This window comes from Atractosteus spatula, chromosome 6 (genome assembly GCF_055471065.1).
Source record: "Atractosteus spatula isolate fAtrSpa1 chromosome 6, fAtrSpa1.hap1, whole genome shotgun sequence".
In the NCBI taxonomy this organism is placed as follows: domain Eukaryota; kingdom Metazoa; phylum Chordata; class Actinopteri; order Semionotiformes; family Lepisosteidae; genus Atractosteus; species Atractosteus spatula.
The window spans coordinates 47,401,868-47,420,092 of record NC_142711.1 but is presented as its reverse complement, the minus strand read 5'-3'; the positions used below and the strand labels follow the sequence as shown (position 1 = coordinate 47,420,092).

Here is an 18,225-nt window from a genome sequence, read left to right as displayed (position 1 = left end):
TGTGGCTTTCAGAGCAGCTCAAGGGACGAGAATGTGCACCTGTGGGCCCATTTTATGGAGTTTCTATACCATTTTGCCTCACCACCTGCTCTGCTCCACCTTGGGCTTTCTCACATCTGTGCTGCTTTGAAACATGAGAGGCACACGGGTTTTTTTTTCCAAGCCTCACATAATATGCTGCTTGTTACTTTAATAGTGCTCCTAAGAATTTTCTATATGTTTCCTTTTTTTTCCCCTCCTTTCTTTAGTAGCTTTCTCTACTTCTGCCCTCCAAGTAGAGAATGGCCAGGCTGCCTGCCTTTTTTCCCCCCTTTTTTAATGTCCATCTTGCTTGAAGGGAACCAGATTTATTGTTCGTCCTCCATCCACTGCCATTTTACAAAAGAGAGAGCATGGCTATTGATTTTCTAGAGGATTCAAATGATTTGTAAGACAAATATGAGCATTTAGCTATCTAGAGTCCCCATATTTGTGTAGCTGTCTAGTTTCTGATTGGTACCCTTTATTTACTATGGCTTGTGTCTACCTCTGTGCTTTTATGTCTTGCGTCTGTACCGAAAGGAGCTCGCCTCTTAGTCGGCCGATTCAGCCCGTCAGGCAGACTGAAATGGGGAATGGGGGGGGGCCTCAAAGGCAATTTGTGTTTACAAAAAGCCACACCTGGCCGTTTTGCATTACTGTATTTCAATGTCATTTCAAACTAACTTAACCTAGAACTGGAGTGAGTGTTAGGGGTAGTCATCATCCGTAGTGGACAGATATACAATCTGCTCAGTTTGTCTCTTCACGCATTAATAGCGGGGTTTTTTTTCTGTGATAGAAAATGTAGGAGGTAGTCGCTTTGGAATAAAATCCCAGATACATGCAAATTCTTGTCTTGCTTTACGCAAAGTTTCTCATATGAAAGGAGCTTCGGTACATGATATTTTGTTTTGGGTAGACGTGGAATGAATCCATTTGAAGTGTTAGGTGAAACGTTATTTCTAAAAAGGGTCTGAATTATGTGGGTTTAAATTGAGAAATGATTTAATATACATCGATTTGATGGAAGGCATCAATTTATCTGAGGTATCCATCTGATCACTTCACAAAAGACAAATTGTGCATTAAAATGGACGTATAAGACAGTTCGACAACCACCTTTATTAGACAGTGAAAGGGCACTTGAATTCCTAGGAGAAATCCAAAATAAAATTAATTTTATCAGGCGAGTTACATCTTTGTATCAGTTGATTCCTCAACATTAAGTACTGTTGCATTACCTGAAATTCTCATTTACTGTTTGTCTCAAAAGCACTTCTGTGGTGTGTGGTCTTTCCTGCAGAAATTGAAAAGGAAAGATCCTTCTCTTTCCGTCAGTAGCTGCTGAAAAAATGTAAATACACATGCATTTTATTTTGTAAATAGGTGTTTGACATTTTTTTGAAAAGTCAGATTTTGCTGCCTTTTTAGCCAGCATTTAGCTACAAAAACACTTTTGAGATATAACTGAATATCTTCATTAGAGCCCTGGGCTGACCTGAATTCTTTTATGGAGTGTTGGCTCTGTCCTTTGGATGTGTCTTCAAAAATTCCCCTTTTCTTCTTTTTCTCTTTTTTGTGGGCGGACCTGGATAGGTTAATTTAACATCTTAATGCAATTCTGAAATCCCATGTGTTTTATTAATGAAGATTTTCTGTCAGAAATATCATGCTAATGAGCCGAAATCGAAGAGAGGTTAAAAGAAAGACTCTGTCAATTGAATTAATTTTTGTGTTAATACTAAGAGAATAAAGGGATGTTATGTTTAAGAAAGAATTATTAATACAAATTCTCAAGGTACCAATTCAGTCAAACTAAATGAACTTACTAATATTATCTATGTTAAGTATGCATATGATCCCTATCACCCTCTTATCCTCAAGAGGTAATTGTGTGTACTGTGTATATATAAAATACAGAGTTGGGTATCTGGTGAAGGAGCTTATTTATAATACTTAGTTTCCTTTGCCAGAATGAGAGTCTATATGACACTGTGTGGATGGTAATATATATACTTGTGACATATATATGTCTCAAGCTTGTGACATATATAGTTGAAAGATACTGTATGTACTGTATAAACAACTAAACCACAGAAACGTTGCAGAAACGTGCACACAGGATAGCTTAGTTGGAAAGGGAGATGTTGAGATTTTTTTTTATTTTTCTGATGATATAACAGATGATCTCATTTGATATATAGACTTCTAATGACAAAAATGGCAGTCAGTCACTACCTGCTAAAAAGGGGAAAGTTTTAGTATTTGAGTGATATTGTCCACTCCATATGTGATCGATTAAGCCTTGAAGCTTGAACAGATTTGCAAGATATGTCCCTTTTTATGGGTTTCTGATGTTACTGATCCTGTAGAAATTGAAATGTGGCCGTAGAGAAATACATTTGGTTACTTGTAGCTTCCACATTTCTGTCCTGAACCTCATGACTGTCCTAATTTTAAGTAGGTCTATGAAAGGATAGTTCCTCACAAAAAAGTGTGAATTTCACTTTTATCAGGGAAACGGAACCTTTCACCCTTGTGGTAAGCTTTGTGTGCCATGTGTGGTTGTTCAGCTGAATGCAGTTTTTTCGTTATACATTGTCAATTCAAGGCTATTTTAAAGTGCTTTTTTAAATGCAGAAACAGTTATAGAACTGAAATTGCATGTATTTTCTGATTATAATGCTTTTAGTCAACAGACTAATCTTCAGTCCCTATGTCATACATTTAATAAAAGCCTATCTCCTTTTTTTAGGCACTGAAATGAAGAAAAGGATTAAAATTTCAATAGAAACGGGGGTTTTCAAATTTTGCAGTTTAGTAGAATCTGTGGCAGGCTGCTTAAAACGAATGTAGTTTAAAGATGTATGCAGAAGCTATGACTGTTTATTCAAACACTACTGCTGCATTGCTTGCTGGGTTCTCTTTCTTCTAAAGAACAAAAGACAACCCCCTCATTGATGTATAAAAAAATATTTTTTAAAATAACAGAGACCGTGTTAAAAACCTGAACATTTTCAAATCTCCAATACCATTTTCATGTGCACTGCATACACTCCTGTTTGCCTGTTTAAATGTACATGAAAAGGTTAATACAGTGCAGAGTCTCTAGCTCCTTCATAATATACAGAAATAAAGGTGCACTGCATTTAAAGCTTCATATAGAAATGTAATACAGCTGTAGATAATATTTGGGATATATGTGTATGAATGTAGTGTGCATCCTTCATGCATACATATTCTGCTGTCATGTCCTACTTGGGCCTCTTGTTATTAAGCCTCCCTGGGGCTGACTGACCACAGAGCTTTAACCCTGCCTTTCTCTCCTCCTATCCCAGCCTGCAGCTCTGTCCCCTGGGTCAGACCTCTGCCTTTGTCCAGCCCAGCAAAATGCAGCTGCAAGGCTTTTTCTTTTTTTCTGGTTTGATTGAGTCCATGACTACTATTGAGGCGGGAGACCTAAAACGCGAGATCTCCCACATTCCCAAGACCAGTCAGGCATACGATCCCAAATTCGGGCTGTCAAGAAACCTTAAATCTAATAGAAAAAGAATGTGTTGTTTTGTGTAAAGATAAAAAAAACACTGTACAAAATATTTCTTATGTTTTTTTTTATCCTTTTCTGGACACGAACAAGGAGAAGTGTTTATTTGGCAAATCTTACTTAGTCTGCGCGACTGGCCTTAAAAGAGGTTAGAAAACAGCGAAACACGAACAGGCCACTTAAGTCATTTTCTTTACACATCATAAGCACAGATTGTGCGTGTTGATTGAAGACTGTATGTGTTGTAAATAAGGCTGTATTAGTGGATCCATTGTTTAGTTCTGTCCCTTGCATTCCTTACCTCTCTTTCTCTGTGTCTGTCTTTGTGTCCCTCTTTCCATATTACTGTAGCCACTGATGTCTGTTCTATAGGTATCTGCTGCTAAAGTGACCTTTGGAGATTTCAGTAGCAGAGTCCTTGTGCTTTGGCTACATCAAAGAGCAACACATCTTATTGAGAAGTTGGGTGAATAATTCATGATTCTTTACTGTTGGGCCTCTGTGAGCCAGTCAAAGTGCAGTTGATTACATGCATATTTGCCATGTGGTATACTGGTTGTGCCTGTCTGGTTCTGGTTAGAATAGGATAAGATTCCCATTGCCATTTGGAGAGAAGTGGTCTTAACCCTGGTTTACATAATTAACTGCTAGCACTGCAGGTGATCTTGTCACTGAATACCTTAGTGTCCCGTAACAAAATTAATTGCTATTCCTGTATCAGGATTATGTATAATTTACATCTTTTTTTTTTCCTGACAGGAGACGAGAAGAATAAATTAACGTAGCGCGATTTTTCCGGTGTTTTATTAATTAACTCAAAGAACATTAGAATGAACCAATTTCATACCCATTTTTATGTGATCATGTGTGATAAATGTTTGAACTCCAGCAAATGTGTATTTTTCTGGTTATCTCGTAGATCTTTACTTGAGACGCAGTCATTGTAGATGAATAAAAAAGCAGAAAAACCATCTTTAATAATGGAAGATTTTTTTTCTTCCTGCAAGTATTGAGTAACTGGACAAGTAACACTTAAACTATACATAATTAATATTTTTTATTTAGATTGGAGTATAGAATTTCCTCACAGAATTGTGCTCAGTCTGATCAATAATAAGATATTTTATAGCATTTAAAAAAATGGCCTAGTGTTTTATTGATATAAAGTAAAGTCAATATGTACATTTTTTCATCACCCAAGTCAAGGTATTTAGAAGGTTTAACAGCTGACCTCAAGCAGTGATGGGAATCTGGTAACAGAAGATTCTGGGATATTCTGTAATAATATAGGAAAAGAAATCTCATTTTCAGTGGATTACAGATCCTTAAAATGGGTCTTTTGAATACAAGTAATGTTTTGTATTAAGGAGAAGGTCATATGTTTTAAACAACTGAGTGCCTTTGTATGTATGTCAAGATTAGATATGATTTGTAAGCCATCTTTCCATGTTACGCAGAACAAATTTTTACTGTTGGCTTTGAAATTGTATTCCTCATTTGCCTTCTTAGTATGATGAATTTCAAATATTTATTGATAGAAAAGCAATTATATGTAGTGTGTCAATGAATAATATAGCTTATCCCCAAATACTGAATATTGTCTCCTGCTGGTTTTGCCAGTACTGCAACAGTGCTACAACTGTCCTTTGCTCTCAAATGTTTTAGTGGACATGACACAAATTGTATACTATGAGAAAGTAAAATCTTAATATGGTAAAAAAAATTAATTATCGGTTCACAACTTGGATGCTAATTTTTTTTAGTTATTATGTGTTATATAGTTCTTATTATTTTTATAGTTATTAGTTATTGTTAAGAGTTATTAGAAAAAAACAAGTGCTTGCTGTTAGAAATCATGGATACCATTTTTGCAACAATTTTTTCATGTCTTTCAGCAAACCAGGTGTTCCCTGTTGTTCACTTTTATGATTCTATGAAATTAATTAAAAATTGTCTTGGATGAACCTTTAGAATCCTTCTTAGAATTTCCAGTTTGTTCAATTGATGTGTAAACAAGTGTGAATATAATTTCAGCACATTGCTTCTAAATAATTGTTCACATTTAAAGATTTAGTGAAATGCTGCTAAACATTTTGTATATTCTAGTTTATTACAGCAGCACTCTGTAATAAAAGGTATGATATGGTCATTGTGCTAGTCAGCTGTATAATTTGTATTTAAAAACACAATATTTAATATTTTTATATTTTCCTGTGTTTTCGTCAGCTGAAAGGCACAAATTGTAGAATTTCCTTTTAATTACAAAAATTACCACGTTAACTTGTTAAATGTTTTTCAATGCAGAGATAGGACGATCTGTGCTGGGAAATTGTAATCAGTTGGAAGATCTCTCTATGTGCTGGAGAATGCCTTGAGGTTACATGAGCATATAGTGGAATTCCTGCCCTTTTTTCTGACCAGGGCCTCCTTTAGTGAGGAATGTCAATTGTAAGGTGTTGTGAGGAATACAAGAATGTGATGCCTTATTTTTTTCAGGGACACGACTCGTGATTCAGAACCATATATTTAATTTGTGTCCAGTGCGGCATTTCATGATGGGATTTTGCCATATTACAATTTATTTCGTTTTAATGCCTTGGTTAATATATGAAGTAAGTTCGGATTTTGAGCAATGGCCGCCGATTTGTATTAAAACGCTTCTACCGAAATAGTTCCCCCCGGTTTACATTTACTGCAAGAGCCAATATAGTAGCATGCGTTGCACAAGGTGCTGTATTTGAGCTCCCTGTAAAATGTCTTTTGTCCATGTCATTGGTTTTCGTGCTGCCGTGCGGCTTTTTTTGACAAGGGGAATAGCAGCCTGGACGGACTTGCACATTTGAATGCTTGCGTAAAAATAACAGCTGCTCTCCCCTCCTCTGTGTGGTTGCTGCCACTACTCTGCTACACTGAAAGTGGATTTTTGGCCCCCTTATTTTAATAATAGCAGACACACATGGTTTTTGGTGACAGAACAGTATGCTCACGCATTCGTTTGGCACCGAGAGCTACAGTTGGCTGAAGATTAGACCGAGGAGAATACGTTCACACCATGACCACCCTCAAGGCTGCAGAAGCATTCGTATCGCGGCCGCCTCCATAGAATCAAAAAACCACAATTAATGGCTGATGAGGAATTCGAGCTCTGCGCCTCGCACTATCCGGTCGTGTGATTAACAAGTGGATCGCCGCTCGGCCAGCCGCTCCGTGCGCTGCGGAAAGATAGCCGCATCTCTCGTGTTGCATAGGCCGTGATTTTTTGCCAATTAATTGTTCTGTTTAGTGCGCTTTAACTTGATGGGCAACAAAAAAAAGCATTGCGTAATTATACGACAAATATTGAAAAGGCAAAGCCTATGTTTATAGCAATAATAATGTATTTCAAAGAATAGGTTATGAATTTTAACAAGTAAAAATGTAATCGACATCTGTAGACATTTTCTGCGTCATATTTAGAAATGCTTTTCTCCTGGCAATGTATTATAATATAATTTTATTTTATTGATGTGCTATTGTAATAATAGTGAAACACCGTGAAATTTTGTTTTATTTCCTTTTGTGCACAAGGACTGAAGAAATATTGATGAGTAGTTTATAAACTGTTGTAAAAACGTCTACCTTATTTATTGGAATTTAAATCTAAGAATATTTAGTTAATTTTCATAACCTCCATAAGACGTAGCATAACATATGTTCCAATAATTAGTCTCCCCGGTGTTCAGTTTTCTGAATTTGTCGGAGCAAATCACCGAAAACGGGCACACGTTAACGTTTTTTAAAATAAAACACATTTAAGAAAGTTTTTTCACCCCCCCCCCCCCCCTCCAAAATACCTTGACTGGGCCCTGCTTGCATTAAATGGAATGATTTCTTTTCCTATTTTTAAAAATTACTTTAACCAGCACTGTGAAGTGGGGGCAATTTTAGAAAGATTACGAGACATTACATTTGTCCGAAATAATGCGTAGGTATAGTACAGATATTTTTTTTCCCTCTCCGTTCGCACTCAGTATTATAAAATTGCTCAATATAATTTTTATTGTTTAGATGTCTAGCTGCTATATTTAGATACTTTTTGAGTCAGCAGAAAATAAAATCTGTGAAGCAGAACATGCAATTCATCTTTCATGACGACCGTTCCTCAGCTTCCAGAGAGCGTTGTAAAGGGCAGGAGCGCAGCGCATGAATGAGAGAAGTTTTTGCTTTGCAAATGCATGCAAATGGCCGCCGCCCCCTCCTTTTTTTTTCCAAGGACAGGCAGCGCGCTTTGATTCTGAGCAGGGCTGCCGTTCGGACGTGCTGAAAAGGAGCAGGCTAGAGAGCCATTGATTAGTGAAGGCAGGAAGAGGAGTGAGGAGAGGGCCCCAGCGCTAAGCTGCTAGAGCGGCAGGCGGATGTCAGTGTGGTTGGTGCACAGAGAGAGAATGACGGGGCGGATTAGTGTCAGAGAGAGGCTTTGCGTAACTGTGGAGATGGTCCTGGAGGTCGCTCACCTCTGAGTCTGTCGCTGTGTACTGATGGTCTCCTAATGCAAACTACACTCTGCATGCTTGTGAATTACCTTGGACGGCGATCTTTCAAATGACTTACGTCCGGCTTGACAGAGGGGAAACCCCCCTCAGAGCCTTTTGTGAACAGTGGAATTTTTTTTTGGCTTTGTTCCTCTTTCTAATTTGAATGCGCTTAATTGGAAATCATTAATGCTTGTTTATTTGGTTATTGATCTGTTTGTTTAACATTTTATCTTACACAGTCACTAGCACAGCTATTGATTAGGTGATATCATTCTTTAGCTGGATTTGTACAACGAAGCTGAAACATTTTGTCGTCATCTGCGAAGTGCTGGGTTCAGTTTAATTACAGGCAGAATAAACTCCACGTCAAAATTAATTCACAAAATGCAGTACAAAGAATTCGTATTTTTCATTATATCTTTGTGTAAAATGTTTAGTTTGAAAATAAAGTTGGAGAAATAAAAATCACAAACTGGTAGTACAGATAACAGAAATGTAACATTTGGAAGATATTTTTCCTGAGTTCTGAGCTCACTTGTCATTGTTTTCATTTTTTCTTTTGTTTTTTGTGTGTGCTGTTTTTAGAAATGGAATCATTTCACATCGTTAAGAATGAAATCATCCAAATTGAAATAAATCAAACACAGTCTGGCATCGAACCATCTCTCTAAATGACTCCAGACTTATTAATCTGAAATTAATTAAAATGTATTAAGTGGGGGGGAAAAAGATCTATATGTATTTCCACAACCTCTTTTTTTAATATCCAAGAAAATTAATAACTTAAAATGGTTTTGTTTGGGTGAAGAATGTGACCCTATATTAATATTTTTTGTCAAATATTAACATGTTCCTTTAAAGTAAGTGGATGTTCCTTGCAGGCTCCTTTTTCACTCCTTGACTTCATTTTAAATCCCTGAAATTAAAGTGCAGTTTGCATGTGATCCTTTTTTTTTCTAGAATGCAAGTATAATCACACTGTTTTTTTAATAGCATGTGGGAATGGAAGGAGTGGAATAAAATGCAGGGAATATTTTTAGCATGATAATAAACTTGTCCTCTAATGGAGAAAGATATTGTGAGCGAATATGACCCTGTTTCGCAAGTCCTGTTCTGTATCCTGAATGGAACCTGCATGAATCTGCCTGGTAATGTGAAGGATCCACACAGACTTTGTGGGACTGATAATTAATTCTCTTTAATAATAACGATGAGACAAAAATCCCCCCTCTGTCATATCTAATTTAATGCAATAACCTATTCCCCAGACTTGTCAATGGTATGTAAAAATGTCAGGATTCCGAGGTTATTTAAGTGAGGTATTGTTGTCTTTCTTTTCATCCGAACACTTCAGACTGCAGCCATCTTCCTGGGGCTACAGATTCTCAGTTACAGACAAAGAGAGGGTAAAGGAGACTTTGGGGTGTGTTTGTACATCATTCTTCAGTGGAATAACTGAGATGGGCATGCAACCTTGCGACAATAAATTCATTTTAATTACTTCTTCTGTAAAAATAATTTCTGTGGAGGTTTCTGTGCAGGTGTGTGCGCTTTGTGCTCGACAGATTTTGCTGAACATTTGTCTCGGTGTTTGATTTTCAGAGCACACCCATCTCAAATCTCAGTGAGACTTTAAGGAAGGGGCATGTTAGAGGTGTGGTATATTTAAAAAAGTATTCATTTTTGACATTGTTGAAACCTTTCGATCACATTTTAAGTGTCTCTTAAATTGTTATTGAATAACTTGAACCAGATTAAAGTTAGCAACAGAAAAATTATTTCTCTGTGTTGTTCATTTTTCAGGAGGCTAGTTAAAAAAGCATTTTTTGCTTTCATTCGAGATTGATAAAAGCTGAGCGTCTGTTAGTGAAGAAGTTGTATTGTAAAGTTATATTTATTTGGATCTGATTTTCCGGATTTTCGGATTTTAATCACATCAGTAAAAACATAGTAAGAAAATATATCACAGTTATTTAAATTCCTATTGACCTCTTCAAACTGTTTACTGTGTACGTCTAATTCTAGTTTCAGTTATAGATTGAAATGGAAAAAAAAGAAATAAGAAATATTTGGCACCATCACAGATTTGTGAAGGAATTATTCATATTCATACACTCTTTCGTTTTGGTTGAATAAATAGTTTTGTAAACCAAATTTTATTCTCCAAGTATAATCATAAAGTGCCTGTCCAAAACTGACATTGTAAATGTCCTCAGAAATTCGACCCAGATAATAATCTTATGTACAATATCATATTTTAAGGATAATAGATCTCATTTGTTGTCTATTTAAATAGTTTCTATAGATTTAAATAGCTTATAAACGTTAAATATGGTAGATTTTCAGTGCTGAAACTGCGAATGAAAAATCTTCAAATCCTCACTTATTTTTGGTATGTCATAGTTACTAAATATACTAAATTATGGCAAATTGTGCCTTTCAGTTTCCAAAGAAAGAATTGGTATTTTTAGTATCTTGAGTCTGTACTGTCCTGTTCACTGAAATATTATCTTTTTACTACTCTGTTATTGCACGTAAGATCCCATTCCTTCTTGCAGTCGTGGAGAAGGAAGAGCTTTTGCAGGGTTGGCAATAATGTTTCCCTGTAATAATAACATCAGGAGCATGAATTTCTGTTTTGAGTGATTATAATACTGTACATTATTCCACCCACTGTATTTGACATTGTTGTAAAACACTAGAGATCAATGGCACTCCGAAGCTCTGATAAATGTTTTGTGCTGCCATGTTTGAGATTGCACCGTTTTTAACAATGGGGCTGTTTCGGCGTACTCTTCTTTATGAAAATCTTAGTTACATACACAGCTTCTTTGCATTTTTCCCCATTACTTGTTCATAACTTTAAATCCATGTCGTAAATTAGCGGGATAATATCCTAATTAAGAAAATGTGTTTGACTTGTAAGAGCAATCCTATGATTAATTTTAATGCACATTTCTTTCCCCCCAGCGCATGCTGCAGGCAGCTATTCTTCTTTTGCCAGCGGTGAGTGATGAATGCAAGGCGAATGACTCGCGCTGTATTGTTTCAGGCACCTGAATGGACAGAAGAGGACCTCAGTCAGCTGACAAGAAGTATGGTTAAGTTCCCAGGGGGGACCCCAGGTCGATGGGAAAAGATTGCTCACGAATTGGGTCGATCGGTGGCAGATGTGAGTTCACTTGGATTTGCATTGTATAATGAGGACAGGACAGGCAGTGCCGGGAAGAAGCAGTAGGCCAGGGTGTTAAACTCTCCCTCGATATGTAGGACTCAAAGATCGGGATAAAGAAGGGGATTCAGGCCTAACAGGACAGGGAAGGAAGCTATTAATTAGCTAAACTAGAAGCAGATGTGAGAGAGTCCCTAGCTTTGGCAATTAACAGCTGTAACTGATCATGTGCAAAGAGGACTGAATGACAGGGGAGAGTTACCCTGTAATTCAATCATGGTGAGACTGTACCACAGCCTGATCAGCGCATGGGAAGGGAGAATTCCCCCCCCGTTGCAGTGCAGGGGTTACAATAAAGAAAGGTAATTCTTTCTTTTTGGAACAGACAGTGTTAACTTCTGTAGTGGAATCTCCACTAAATAAAATCGAATCACTTTAAATTGATCGAATGGTGTAATCACCGATTAGAAGACCTAGTTCAAGAAATAAAATTAAATCAGCATTGTTTTAGTCGAGTAGTGAATACTGTCTAAAATTAGACGAAAGCCATTTATTGCTTCACAGACTGATGCACGTCATCACTTGAATGTATTTTTGCATTGGTTTTTGTCAATCTGTGGTAGTTCTACATGCTTTTAGAAGTTTTCGTTTTAGTGCAAAGCTCCATTTATCTTTTCAAGTCGATTTTTGATGTGCATGACCCCTTTGCGACGCAGTTTGTCATTTTCGTCAGTACACGGCTAAATACCAGTTCCCCGCTGTTGTGCGGCAGCGGTGATTTCCTGGTTGACCCTGAATCCAGCCCCAGGACCCGCCGGATGAATCAGGCAATCCCAGGTGCGCGCCTGGGCTGCTCTGAAGGAGATGTACCGAGTGTGTCAGTTTACTGCAATGGAAGTTCCTGCCAGCTGACCTGGTTACCTGCACCCACGCTCTCTGGCCCACTGCCCACATCTGCTGCCTGACCTCTGTGCACAGTTCCCCCCCCCCCCCGTAGCTCCAGGCCCTCCTCCTCCCCGCCCTGCTCTGCGGCTGAAGCCCACGGAGCCCTACTGACAAGCATCTGACCTGCTGCTTTTTCTCAGGAAATGGGAGACGTGCATTGAAGCCGTCTAGGGGCACCAAGTCTCTCTGCTGTCTTTTTATACTGCTGCTCAGGCGTGGAGTCGCACAGACTGACACTCTAACCTAATTAGGCTGTCGGTGTATGACAAGCCCCATTTAGCCTGGTGGGATGCCAAAGAGGAGTTGTTTTGACTTTGCAGATTGCAATAATTATTCAAGGAGCAAAAAAGTAACAAACATGATGCGTACATGCGTGTGGTGTTAAAATTACCACATCCGCATGCAATAGCTGTATTGACAGCAAAATGATGGGAAATCAGGAATCCTAGGGGGCGGCTAAGAACGGACTGTTTACTTAGGCATCTCCAGGACCTCTGGTTCCTATTCTTAACAATCTTGAATGCATTCTAATTGTGAATGTATGATACTGTATGTATGTCAGGGTCCTTTCAGTGGGTGGGCCTGTTATAGTTCACTGTTAGGGTTACACTTGCAATTGTGTATAGTTTCCATGTATTATTCTAGTTTTGTCTGGACAAATGTATGTTATACAGTACTTTCCATATATATGTATGCTGGTGTGTGTACAGGCCAACAGGTAAGACTCTCATTTCAGTGTACTATGACCTGTTATAGATTTTCTGAGCTACAGGCTCAAATAGAAAAAAATAGAAATATTGTATTTTACAGTATATTCACTTTCTCGACACGTCTCTGCAAGAGATAGCTTGGCACTGGCTTCTTTTTGTATCTATGTAGATGTAAGTGGCTTAATATGGGTCTAACAATGCTTTCCAATCTCATTTGATAAGGAACGGTTGATGATTTGTTAACTCTTTTCTCCATAAAATGACAAATGCAAGCTGCACCTTGACAGTATTGTTCTGTCTCTCACTATAAAATATATAGAGTATTATACCAAGCAGGAAAAAAGTGGGGTTAGCAGCCAGGGTAGAATGTAACACAATTATTAACTGCAGTTCTGCTAAATTAAAAACAGGCTTGGATTACTTGCTTGTAAAATAATCTCATCCATGTGAAGGAGAGGGTGTAAACTGATTCCCTTTCGCTCTGTGCTGGCTAATCCCTTGTGCGCAGGCCCTGGGAGCAGACAGAGGTGCTGTCTGCCGTCTGCGTGACTAGGAGTCCAGGCAGAGAGCGAGACAACAGACAGGTGGAGAAGGCAGGGCGGGCTTTTTTTAATTAGTGGGTTATAAGAAAGATAGGGCTTTCCCCTCCTGTCTCAGGATAACAGACAAGGAAATAATTAACAGGTTTCCACTCTTGCGGACTGACCCATCCTTGCTCGGAACTAAACAAGCAGCCTGTGATGCCCAGGCTCCTGATTGACGTAAGGCCCCTGATGTCTGTCTCACGGCAACCAGAAGCCTCAGTCAGTGACAGCCTAAGAAACAGAACAAAAACAAAACCTCCTGAAGGTATAAACATGAATGTTTGCCCGAGAGCCACTTATTTTCCAGTCCCGAAATACATATTAACTCAGGAAGAAGGTACACAATTAGCTTTTAATTCTTCAAGTAGTACCTAGAAAGTACCTTTTCAAATTTCAAATTTCAAATTTACTTGAGCAGTATGTCACCTCTGGTATTTTTATTGGCCAAGCTAGTCCACTAATGTATAAAAGAAATCAAATACATTATCTGTGTGAAGAATTGCCTGACAAAAGTAAGGAAGACCGTGGAGTCAGTGCAACTATGGAAGTATATTTTGAGCAGGAAACACCTTTTGGGGGGGAAATCACAGGGAAGTTGTATCATCTGGGCTTTTCTATAATGGTAGTGAAAGGATAATATCTGAGGCATTACTAAAGCCTTGAAAAAGAGTGGTTATTTTAAAGTTTTATGTAATGCAGAACAATTTTTTCCATTCAGAGAAATATACAGTACATTTGATTTACTATATACTGCAAATTGACCATTTAAGGTGTGAATCTGAAAAATGGCAACAGATGACAGATCAAATAACATCCTGACTTACAGTGATCAGAGATGATGATTCATGATCTGGCCATTACATCTCTTTTCGGCTGTTTTTTCAGTAAGCGATAACGAAACAGAAAATTGTAGGACATAAACAAAGACCAGTTATTTCAGATTTGTGTCCCTGGACACCATTGATTGAGCTTAATGGTTAAGTTCCAGTCAAGACTCAAGGTCTGGCTGTAGAGTTGAATTTTCCTGTGATGTGAAATAACCTTGTTAGAAACATGGCTTAAATCAATTCTTATCGAGTTTTGTTTCTGTGCCTTTTGCAGGACAGCTGGTTTTAGAGCATCAGATTATGCTGACAAAATTTCAGTTATTGAAGAGTGCCATTTCTGAAGCTGAGGGATTTTATAAGTTTGGTAATTTATGTAAAATCACAACAGAGCCTTTAACCCCTTAGAGCTGCATTGTCTATGTGTGTTTATGTACCTGTCTAGAATTATTTGCCAGCGCACAACTGCTAAAACAATGGGGTGTCACCTGAGATGATCTTACAATAGTAATGACATTGTCATCACCATCACCAGGCTGCAAGAATGATAATTCCCTGAATCTCGGCAGAGAATCCTGTCTCATGTGGTGATATGCCTCACTTGGTATGTGAGGTTCACTGGCATTTGTTTAAGTGTGACGGATACAATTCTGCTCTGTCACTGCTGGGCTTCTCACAGACACAGAGCACTCACAGCACTACTTCCTAGACAGTACAATATCTGCCAGGCCAAAAGACTGGGTCTTCTGTGGTGGGAAAACTCTTAAGCTGTCTAGGTTTCAAGGAGGTGACCTCACTTCTACAACATGCTCAGTGTTGCTGAACCTGGGTAGATAAATGCATCAAGTGGCACCATTTGGATGCCAGTATTGGAAAGACGTGGAGGCCCATTAATATCAAGAGCAGGCTCTGTTGATGGGGAATTTCACAGCACAGCGCTAAGATCATTTTTCAGCTTTACACTCTCGCCATTGTTAACAACCACGCCAACCTCAACATGGTCCTTTAAATTTTCTTCCATTTGCACATTGGGTTTGAATTACCAGTGCTCACCTGATGTGGATCAGTGGTATTGGGCTACACGTCTTTAATTCAGTATGTAACACCACTTTGAACTTTTCTTCTCAGAAACGTGTTTGACGTCACAGACAAAACTTCCATAATCCCATGAATTGGTTATGTGGCATCTGGGGTCTGAGTAGCTATACAAAACATGTATGATTCACAATATATTTAAAGACTGCTGTTCAAATGAAGTGACTATGTTTGAAACGGATGTCTTGTTGCATTTCTTCCAGGTAACTTCGAAAGTCAAACAAGTAAAGGACTGTGTTACCAACACATCAGGTATGAAGCTTGAAGATCCATAGGGGTGCGAGAAATTACAGCACACTTCAGTGAAGAAACAGATGGACCCTTCAGGACAGCACAGCAGAAACCTGCTCCAAACACAGTCATTTTCCTTTTATAATCCAAGTACAGCCCTGGCCAACCTCTTATGACACTCTAAATGTCAACACAAAGACAAGAACAGAACATACATTCCATCACAGAATGTAAAGGAGCATACATGGTATAGGAATATTGTGAGAACCAAAAAAGGAATGTGTATTTTAATGTCCAGCTGTCCGAGAATATCACAAAGTCAGCTAAACTGCTGATAGCCAGAGTCAAACAGGTCTTCCTGCCTTAATTCTACAATGTCCTGAAATATTTTCCACACCCGCACATTCTACCGCCTAATGTATCTCTTTGAGTCGTGTTTCTGTTTTTGCTGTATGTATATTACTTATTACTATTTAATTATGCCTTTACACACCTTGGTCTTCAAAACTTTGTTTCTGGTGCTCATGTTCAGTCTAATGTGAAAGCTGACTTGTGTCTTCCCAGGGCTGGTGAAGTTTTCCGATCTGAAGAACACTGCTCAGCCGCCGAAGGGGCCGAAAGGGGTTGGCGTGGGCTTGTCAGACAGCATCATCACCCGGCGTGAGGAGGAGCACGATCCCCCGCCTCAGGAGCTGGAGGAGTCGGCGGTCGCGGAGAACAGGCCTCGCCGGAGGAGGGCCGGCAAGGCCGCCGACAGACCCGCGGCCGCGAGAGAGGAGAGCGAAGAGAAGCCGAAGGGGAGGCGACAGAGGGACTTCGATAACTCGGCGCTGGACGACGACAGCGGCGACGACAGGAGAGCCAAAGACAAGGGCCCGATGGAGGAGATCTGGACCCAGAATCAGCAGAAACTGCTGGAGTTGGCCCTGCAGCAGTACCCCAGGGGCACAACCGAACGGTGGGACAAGATTGCCAAAGTTGTACCTGGCAAGACAAAGGTAACTACATTCTGTCTCTTCAACAGACTGTGACTCAAGTCAGTGAAGGCAGGGAACAAATCAGTATGGTGTTTATACACCCTATCAGAACACACATAATCAAATCCCAGGGCAGGAGAGAGGATCTGTGGAGTGGCAGACTTTGCTGATAGATATATAAAGGTGTAGCTCTCGTCTTTGCCACCTTTAGTCCAAGAAGCCACAGATGGAAGTGGCCAACACTCATACAGTCGACTTTCAGATACATTCCAGAAACAATCATAAGAGGTTGATTGATAAGAAATGTATACTTAATTTTGGAGTCTGTAGGCATCATTGTGTCACTTTCCTGCTGTTTATTGGTATATTAAGCTTTTGCTGCATTGTTTTCTAAAATATATGACTGTGTGTGAGCTGATAAAATACTGCTGATATTCTGTGATATGTTATGGATGTAAAACCTTAGGCAGAAGTGTTAGTACCACCTCGTAACTTGCTGTGTGTGTATATATATATAGTGATATGTACAACTATTTTGAATTTGCTGTTTGTTACAACGACATTTTGGAGCATAATGTATGCAAGTCAAGGCTCATATGTATGAGTCTTTTTTTTATTTGCAGTGGTAGTAAAAGTTGATGTATAATGAGAATTTTCTAGTGGTGCTTTTTTAAGATAAGTACAGAAATGCCCCATGCCGTAAAACACAGCCAATCGGGGAAGAGCTCAGATTCAGCGGCTCTTGTCCTTGGGGGTCTCCTGGGTAACAAGTAGAGAACAGATGAGAGACTCCAGACACACATTCCACGCAGCCCCACAGAGGTTGAAAGAGGGAAAGTCCTGTGCCAGCAGAGGTCATGGTGGTCGAAAAAGGCTCACGGCGATCCATAAGGACTAGAATGCAAGACTTACCTGCATGAGAAAACACACAAACATCGGCGCGAGCCTACCGTTCACTGCACAAAATAAATGGACACGCCTTAGTCAGGAAGAGTAAATATGAAACCGCCTTCCTTCATTTCCATCATACAATCTAAAAACGGTGCCGAACAAAAGCCACCGCAAAAAAAAATTAAAAAGGTGGGCTGATGAGGGGGAAAAAAAAGATACAGAGAAGCAAAGATGTGCTACGTCAGTGTTAACTGACTGCTCAGCTGTCAGAAGGCAGAGAGAGACGGGTCAAGCTCAACATTTCTTTTTCTTTTTGCAGGAAGAATGCATGATTCGATACAAGCTTCTGGCAGAACTGGTTCAGAAGAGGAAACAAGTGAAGAGCTGACTTGATCACATTACAGTGCAGTGGACTTCTAAGTGTCAACATGAACCTTTTAATTACCTCACATTTTTATGTCATGTGCCTTAGTTAGAGTGAATAAAGGTGGCCAGATGTCTTCAAAATCACAAAACATAAGACTGCCTTTTCCTTTCAGAAGCCTACTGCTCTTTTACGTAAGCTTTTTTTTTTTCCTTTCCACATTGCTGGAAATGCTCCGTCTGCATCCTTGAATATATCTAGTTAGTACCCAGGAAAGTTTTATTCTAATTCATCAGCTTTCAGTATTTGGTCTTGACCCCGAAGTTAAATTATTTCTATGCAAGAAGTGGTCT

General features: G+C 39.0%; 1 protein-coding gene across 3 annotated transcripts in view; it reads left to right on the top strand.

The window, feature by feature from the left end:
- dnajc1 (DnaJ heat shock protein family (Hsp40) member C1) overlaps positions 1-18,023 on the top strand; it is an 85,950-nt gene extending 67,927 nt beyond the window's left edge. Inside the window, exons 9-12 of one of the 3 annotated variants that reach the window (XM_088918388.1) lie at positions 11,132-11,251; positions 15,613-15,661; positions 16,205-16,638; positions 17,828-18,023. In XM_088918388.1, the coding sequence (XP_088774514.1) occupies positions 11,132-11,251; positions 15,613-15,661; positions 16,205-16,638; positions 17,828-17,896 (672 nt within the window). In that variant the 3' untranslated portion in view covers positions 17,897-18,023. Of the gene's footprint in view, positions 1-11,049; positions 11,086-11,131; positions 11,252-15,612; positions 15,662-16,204; positions 16,639-17,827 lie in introns of all 3 variants that reach the window. The other 2 variants (XM_088918389.1, XM_088918390.1) reach the window with 2 other exon arrangements.
- Positions 18,024-18,225: the final 202 nt, after the last annotated feature.